Genomic DNA, 8,820 nt, shown 5'->3' with positions numbered 1-8,820 from the left:
TCATGGTGTGCGTTTTTCATTGCCACATTGATCCGGTCAAGAAAGTTGACTCTTTGGTTTGACTGTGATTTTGAAACCGAATCACCATAAATCATTAAGTTACTCGTTTCAGATTTTACTTGGTGTAATTGATGTCCAGCTGCTAGTGTAAACAATGTAAAGGGATAGAATTTGCAGAGTCTACACGAAGTTGACATAAAATCAAATTTATGATAAGCATATAATAATGGATTTACACTTGATTGACAAAGGTGAGCAGATTTACAGTGCAGTATAGTCACGGACGTAGGAGGTGGTGATGGGCATTTTGAGTCTTTTTGGTGAGCTGACTCTTCTGGCTCCGTTCACCTGAAATAGCTGGATGATTTGGCGCCCTAACGGCTCTTTGTGTAAAATGATTAAAAATGACCTCATAATAATGAAAAAGGTGCACATCTCAAACTGAAAGCAAAAATGTAGTGTCTCAAATTGTTGTGTGTGAAACTGGAGTTGTATTTTTCCAAGAACTCCTCTCGGTTTTTCCATACCTTACTCATGTCACCTGTAGACAAACGATGCTTAAACAAGGAGTCTGGACCAATGCACTGGTGTTGAAATCAACTTGTTAGCCCAAATAGAACCCCCGGGAGAGATCTGGAAAGACGCGCCGTTTTTGCCCATTCACATGGTTAAAAGGACGTTATGATTTTCTAAAAACTCCTCTCAGTTCTTCCATAGCTTATTCATGGACAAACGATGCATTTAATTAAACTACGATTCATGACCTATACATTAGTGTTTGCATGAATGCCTTTTCATAGCCTATTCACTGGGAGAAAATGTTTTGTATTTTTCCAAAAACTCCTCTCGGTGTTCACACTTCTAAAAATTTCAGTAATTACTTCCAATGTAGGACACATACATACAATAAAATTGGTGGATTATGTAGGACACACATATTGCATATTGATGATTATACAGATTACCATACTGATTAGTTGTATGAGTGTGATTAACATACAGATACATTCATTAAATACATGATTGAATATATGCAAAATATCCAATACTTGCTAATATTAGGTAGCCACCAGTCAGCTAAGGTATCTAATATTGACACCAGAACCACCAACTATCTCCGCCACCTGTAAAAAAAAAAAAATTCACCTCTGTATGAAAATAGCATGCAACCTTATAACTCCCATCATTGCTACTAAAACTTGTTACATTTTTCATCCATCTTTTAAAAAGGACCACACATTTTTATTGCACAGAGAGCATATCATAATTTGAGCATTTTCATGAATTGAGCCATCGCTCACATCGCAAATAGTGTGAATGTACCTTAAGGCCTTGTGGATCTTTTTATCAGTTCATCTGGTTGCCTTTTCACTATGGGTTAAGTGTAATTGTTCTTTTTGTACACTTTTATTTTTTTATTTGTACAGTTATAGTTACAGACTCTCTCCACGTCCATATACTATTTGGAGTGTATCTCATTTGCCCCCAAAAAAGTAAAAAAACACATTAAATAAAGTTGAAGATGATTTTGACAAAAAAATTATTCTTCAAACTTTCTATAGCTACTGCGACAATATCTGTGAGCTAAGCCCCAAATGTATTGTGATCCTAGCAACGCCTCGGGTCTTTTTTCATTCCCTTCCAGAAGAAGATGATAGGTGAGATGCAGCTGTTTAAAACTGACAGGGCAGTTGCTAGGGGTAGAACTTGTGTGATCAAGCTGTTGTACGTGCTCAATTTAACCTGCAGCACAGACAGACAAAGAACGGGCGCCCAGCATAGGAAATGTACGCTGATCACAAGTGTAACAACCACTGACTTTTTGTTGTTTTTCTTGAAACAGTTGAAACAAGTCACTACCAAAGGTAGCAGCAGCCCAAAAATCAAGCGGCAGCACATCACTGCTGTCATCCTCAACAGATCTTCAGTGGTATCGTACTTATCAAGGCAGACTTTTCCGTCAGCTGTGTCCTGAACCTCCCTGTACAGTAGAGAAGGGATGCTCAGTATGACCCCGATGACCCAGGACAGCAGGACCATGTGCTTTTCATAGGATTTCGAACAACACCAGTCCATCTTCCAGAAGGTGATCATCATAGAGACAGAGAACATGTTGACTATTCTCACGTAGGACACCAGCTTGCAGGCTTCATCTCCAAATTTCCAGGTGAATTCCTGCCAGGCACTGATCAGGTTAAATGGGAGGAAGAGGCAGAAGACGAGGTGGGTGACAGCCAAGCTCAGGATTAACGTCTTTCCAGATTGGAACTTGTCTTTTTTGGCCATGAAGATGACAATCGTGTTGAGCAGTATACCCAGGAAAATGGTGATTGAGTACACTGCCACGTACATAAATCTAAAGATGACTGCGGACTGGGGCGTTATCTCCTCTTGATTCTCGTAGTTGTAGTCCGATGTGGTCAATGAGTCCCCCATGTTTTTGGTTGTTTTTCACTCTAAATAAAGGATTACAGTGATTTAGTCAGAACCGTCTGCAACCGTATGCTAATTAAAATAACATAATATCCCTTCCAATAATCCAGAAAAAAATATTTATGTATCTAAATATAACATGAAACATGAATGTTGTACTTTAGGCATACTACAATTTCTGTATGTTGTACTATAAAATAGGACTATTAAAAATGTGGAATGTAATGGTTGCAACCAGTCAATCACCATACATCAAGGGACAATGCCTACTGTAGAAGTAGGATGACAGCAGTACGATTCATCGTTTTCATTCTGCTTAAACTACTTTATTAACTCACACCATTCTATCTTTGCTGAAATCCAAACTTTTCAAATATACTTGAAATACAACCATAAACATTTCCTAACTTCTCAATGCCTCTCCTCCAAAATGGGTTTGTTTCAGATGATACATTTTTCTGCATTTACTTGGAAACTCAATGGCCAAAAAGAAACTAATCATTTTGTGGGGACTCCAGATCTAGGAGTCTGTGTACATTTTGGCAACATGAGAAAATGGTCAATATTCACTAATTTTATTTAAATCTGATTTCAAAACAGCCCAATGAGTTTTTGATTTTAGACTTGACTTGACTATGAGTAGTCTATCTGGAAAATTAAAGGACCTTGGAGAAGTTGTAAGGTTCACCAAGAGACATGAAGGTATAGTGCCATTAGTGTTTAATTTTTTAACATAACGCTGGTTATCGTGATGATACTGCAATACAATTTAGACATTTGTTTAAACAGTTCAAAGTGGATTAGGCTTCAATGCAGCCAATTCCATTCAGCAACCAAACACTAACTGACCCTAACCTAATCAAACTGGCACTTAAAATGACAACAAAAATAAATGCAGGCTGTCTGTTTGCTTCCAAGAAACTAAAAGTGGTGAAAGAGAGGATTGGTAGGTGATTAAGAATGTTTTTACGTTCTTGGTTGTGTTTTAAATTAGTAGTGTGACCCAACCAGAATAATGCTTTGATTTCAACAGCTCTGTTCCATCATCTGCAGTGATATATTGCTTTACCTATTTGGCAACAGATCTGTTGCCTGTGCCTGACTGTAAAATTAATGTGTAGACGGTTGTGACACAGTAGTAATTATTTATCTTTCTGAGCTAGGCCAATGAATGTCTTGAATCAAATTGTTTGATGCCATCACACCCTTAAAATTAAAAATGTGCATATACATTTCATTCTTCCTTTTCTTGTCTGCAGCAGCATACTGCTCAATTGCAAGACTCATCAAAAAAATAAAAAACAAGGGTGATAAACAGGTCTGCAAGATTAGTGTGACAACACATGGAATCTAAGCCTATCCTTCCAAAAGCAACTAGCGGTAACAGACATTTCATGTAAACCAGAGACATCACTAGAAATTCAAGGATGGGGGGGCTAAGCCTCGTTTTGTGGGGTCTGGGGATACTCCCCAAAATTTTCTTCATCATGTATTTTTAGAGTAACAACGGGGTGTAAAATATTTTTGGTCAAGGCTGGCTAAAAGTATACCTGTCTCATAGTTTGTTAGACACTGATCTAAAATGACTTACTTAAATTCTAACCAAATAAAGAAATTATAAATTACAACATCCATCTCATCCATCCAACACCAACAAACTGCACAAAAACTTGTCAGTTACTTGTCAACTGTAGTTAATAGTAGATGAACATCTACATACAGTATATTCTGTTTCTAAATGAGATTTTAGATTAATTCTGAATTATTTCAAAACTGATTTAGTCATTAGCCCATTCATTAATGAAGTCATTAAAAAAATCAATCATAGTTACAAAAAGAAACATTTAATAACCAGATATCCCTTTCTCTGAACAGAATGCTTTGCAATAGAGATGGGTGATACCACTGATTTTCTTTTTGATCCAATATCAAGTAATACAAAGATAGTATCCTGATACCAATACCAATACTTTTAAAAGTCTTGTGTAAGTATTTGCAGGTTGCAATGAAAGAAAAGGACAGTCAAATATGCCTGGAAATCCATATTTCTGTTGAGAGAACAACAATGTCTGCACGTTGTTAAGTTGCCCTTACTATGTCTTGACACTCTTTATACAGGTCTGCAATTGTACCCTCCATCAAGCATCTTGCAGCTTGGAATTTTATAGTACCAATCAAGGGACTTTACAAATACCTTAAAACAGGGCTGCCCAACCCTGTTCCTGGAGATCTTCTGTCCTGCAGATTTTCTCTCCAACTAATTTAGCACACCTGAATCAAATAATTAGCTGGTTGAAGAGATTAACTGGGTAAGTCACAAAATGGGTTTGAAGAGAAATCTACAGGACAGTTGATCTCCAGGAACAGGGTTGGGCCACCCTGCCTTAAAACCTCTGTCTTCAACAATCGAGATTGTCTGGAGGTCCTTCAAATTCACCTCTCTCAGGTTTCTTGTAATCTATGCTGCTCTTTGCGAGTCTTCTTTATTGGAAGAAAAATGTACAAGCTAAATGTAATGTTTTTAAGCCTTCCTGGACTGTACAACTCACATACAACCTAAAATGATATAGACTAAGTAGCTACATGCAATTATTAAAAAGTTTAAGAGTTCCAAAATGCATTACACAAATTGATAAGTGACACTTCTGTGATAAAATTATGGCCGGCATAAGAGTTGTATTCCCTATAGATAATTGAGATCTTTACTTTGAGAAAAGTTTATGAGATATTTTCTATGCTTTAGAAATCCTGAGCATTGCATATTAGTTTCTCCTCAAAATTGATATAATGAATTCAGATATTGTTTGAAAATATGACCAACTTTTACATAGTTGGGAATATTAGCCTTAGTCAGTGTATCAGAATATTAGTTTACATGTAAATGCACCCACTGTAAATTCTGCACTGTGATTACAACCGAGGTATGCAGCAAAGCATTTGTGAAGCCACAACACGCACAACCGTGAGGCGGATGGGCTACAACAGCAGAAGACCCCACCGGGTACCACTCATCTCCACTACAAATAGGAAATATCTTTGGGATGTGGTGGAACGGGAGCTTCGTGCCCTGGATGTGCATCCCACAAATCTCCATCAACTGCAAGATGCTATCCTATCAATATGGGCCAACATTTCTAAAGAATGCTTTCAGCACCTTGTTGAATCAATGTCACGTAGAATAAAGTTCTGAAGGCGAAAGGGGGTCAAACACAGTATTAGTATGGTGTTCCTAATAATCCTTTAGGTGAGTGTATAATAGGCTGGATAACTATCACAAGCCTTTATTTGATCAAACATAGATATCTGGCACACTCTCTAACATTGAAAAACGCTATTATATTGTAATAACTTTTCGAAACATTTTCATAGAAACTTCATTCCAAGTTCAAAATGTTCTACCCTAGGGTGGACAACTTTGACAACCTTTCATTTGATCCTGAAATCACAATTACAATGTTCATTTCGAAAACCCAAGTTGGGAAAACCCAAGTTCAAAATATTCTATCATAACTTTTACAACCTTTGATTTAAACAAAAAATCTATTTGATCTATTGGTTGACATTTTAATAAATTAACAACAATAACCACCATGTCACAGCCATTTCTTTATTCATGCTTTATTTCCAGCAAAGAGGCCCCTTCCAATCTTTGTCTTTCTTTGTGAAATATTTTGAAGTTAAGTTTCTATTATACTTTTTGAAAAAGGTATTGCATAAACACCTCGTTTTTCTAAATTTGAGAACTTTTGAAGATTCTAGTTGTGATTTTTTGATCAAATCAAAGGTTGTAAAAGTTGTGACCACTAGGGCAGAATATTTAGAACTTGAAATTAAGTTTCTATGACAATTTCTGAAAATTTTATTGTAATTTTCAAAGTTTTCAAAGTTTGAAAATGTGTATTAAATGTAAGTGTACTATTTTGATCAATTTAAAGGTTGTAAAAGTTGTCCAGCTTACTGGAGAATATTTTGAACTTGGAAGGAAGTTTCTATGAAACTTTTTGAAAAAGTAATTGCAATAAAACTGTGTTTTTTTCAAATTTGCTAAATGTTGAAGAATCTAGTTGTGATTTCTGGATCAAATCTAAGGTTGTAAAGGTTGTCTACCCTAGGGTAGAATATTTAGAACTTGGAATTAAGTTTCTATGATACTTTTTGAAACAGTTATTGCGATACAAAGGTAATTTTCAAAGTTCGAAAATGTGTATTAAATGTAAGTTTACTATTTTGATCAGTTTAAAGGTTGTAAAATCTGTCCAGCTTACTGGAGAATATTTAGAACTTGGAATTAAGTTTCTATTATAATTTTCGAAAACGTTATTGCAATAAAACTGTTTGTTTCAGATTTTGCAATATTTTGAAGATTGTAATAGTGAATTCAGGATCGAATGTTGTCCACCCTACGGTACAATATTGTGAACTAGGAATGAAGTTTCTATGATACTTTTTGAATAAGTTATTACGATATAACAGTAATTTTCAATGTTTGAATATGTGTTGAAAAGCTTAGTGGACTTCTGTGATCAATTTAAAGGTTGTAAAAGTTGTCCACCCTGAGGTAGAATATTTTGAACTTGGAATGACGTTTCTATGAAAATGTTTCGAAAAGTTATTACAATATAATAGCGTTTTTCTATGTTAGAGAATGTGCAAGAAATCTGTTTGATTGTTTGATCAAATAAAGGCTTGTGGATGTTATCCAGCCTAATATAGGATATTTTGATAAGTCAGTCATAGTTATCAGTGAGGAATGCAATTAGTTTTTAACGTTGAAATGTTTGCTTCAAATGTCTGTTGAATGTCTGTTGAATTTCTGAATATAAAACCAACTTTACATCAGTAAGTGTCAATCGAAAGTATCTAGTGTAAATGCCCATCCCTACTTTGCAATACGGTAACTTCAAACCTAAACAAACATGAATCTGTGAAACATGCAATTTCGCAAATGTGTTCCGTTGAACCGAAGAACTGAACATAACAAATCTCGAAACCACTATTATCGGCATATCCAACAGCATAAAAACATCTTATTGTATTAGTGACAGACAAATGTTAGCATGGGAAATTTATATTTTCAGTAGTTGGATAGTGACGTTGATGAAAACAAATAATGGCCACCTTACTATTTTGATGAATTACATTATAATTGCTTTTTATTTGTATTACAAATTACAGATCTTAGTAATCTCTGAAGGGTGTACTAGAAAGTTGTAGCTAGCATTACCTGACAGGTGGTCTGTCGTGCAAGTCGAATTTCACGAATTGCAGCTTGTCTAAACAATTTCCATACATTACATTTTTTTGCTCCAAAATATTTTTTAACATCCATTCATGTCTATACAAAATGGTGGTGGGCTTGCTGAAAGAAAATATGATTAGCAAAACATACCTTTGCTTTCCAGTGCATTTACATTTAGATGGTTTTACTTCTCCGACCACTAGAAACGTCAGTATGGGGATGGCAGATATAGGGAGCTTTAGCTACTATTTGCAGAAGACAGCTCGGTTCAGATAAGCGAGCTACTTTTAAAGTATCAAACTCAACCGAACATGCTGCCAAATGAACACGATTCTATACGATTTCTATGCAATTTGTAAGAAGTTTAGATGCGATGGAAAGGTTGACGAAAAATAAATCACGGAGAAAATATATTGACTAATATATTGATTTATTTAGGGGGGGGGGGGTAATTAATATTTAAAAAATAGGTCTGGCAACGTCCCTGATGTAAACAATATAGCAATGAAAATACTTTTTTTACTAAATATTATCCCTTACATGCATGAGTTCTTCAAATTATGTTGTGTGTTGAAGAAACAGATAAAGTGCAACTGTGGTTAAGAAAAGGATTATATTGATACTTTATATTATCCAAGTAAACTTTTATAACCAACACTTTATCATCAGTGGGGGAGAAAATATTAATTAACAGTACTTACAAGTTATGTGTAGTGGGCTGCTTCTGTTGAAGTGTTGCCTTTTCTGTTTTATTAAACCCGGATAGAGAGATTACATTCCAAAATGAAACTGATTTCATTCTGAGAGCTGTCCTATTTATAAAAAAAGCTTGGTTATGTAACAGTTGGGGTCTGGCATGTCGCCTCTTGAAAGGTGGCCAGCAGCTTTCCAGTTCTCCAGGATGTCAGATTTGTTTGTAATGAGAGGTTTAAAAAGCTGGCAATGGGAAATGACATAACAAGGGCAAACAAGTTTTAGAAAAATTGGTACCAGATCATCAAGCGCAGGTGATTGTACATTAAATTTTATATTGCAAAAAGAGCCCCAGCATCAGATAGGGGAGTTTTCAATAGAGGGACTGACACTTTCCTATTCGATAACAGTGAGGTTTTAGTGTAGGGAGACTATTTCTTGTGGAAAGGCTAATT

The 8,820-nt window shown here is 35.6% G+C and overlaps 1 protein-coding gene across 1 annotated transcript; it reads right to left on the bottom strand.

Moving 5' to 3' along the window:
- Positions 1–1,733: 1,733 nt before the first annotated feature.
- On the bottom strand, positions 1,734–8,477 carry LOC109616514 (chemokine-like receptor 1). Its single transcript, XM_034296492.1, has 3 exons — positions 8,374–8,477; positions 1,820–2,456; positions 1,734–1,743 (listed from the first exon to the last, which is right to left on the bottom strand). The coding sequence occupies exons 2-3, from the start codon at positions 2,434–2,436 to the stop codon at positions 1,734–1,736; spliced, it is 627 nt and encodes a 208-aa protein (XP_034152383.1). The 5' UTR covers positions 2,437–2,456; positions 8,374–8,477.
- Positions 8,478–8,820: the final 343 nt, after the last annotated feature.

Source organism: Esox lucius, chromosome 13, assembly GCF_011004845.1.
Source record: "Esox lucius isolate fEsoLuc1 chromosome 13, fEsoLuc1.pri, whole genome shotgun sequence".
Classification (NCBI taxonomy): domain Eukaryota; kingdom Metazoa; phylum Chordata; class Actinopteri; order Esociformes; family Esocidae; genus Esox; species Esox lucius.
This window is presented reverse-complemented; position numbering and strand designations above follow the sequence as displayed.

What these genes read in the sequence shown, in the direction of transcription:
- LOC109616514 (XM_034296492.1), bottom strand. Translation starts at nt 2,436, where the DNA reads ATGGGGGACTCATTGACCACATCGGACTACAACTACGAGAATCAAGAG.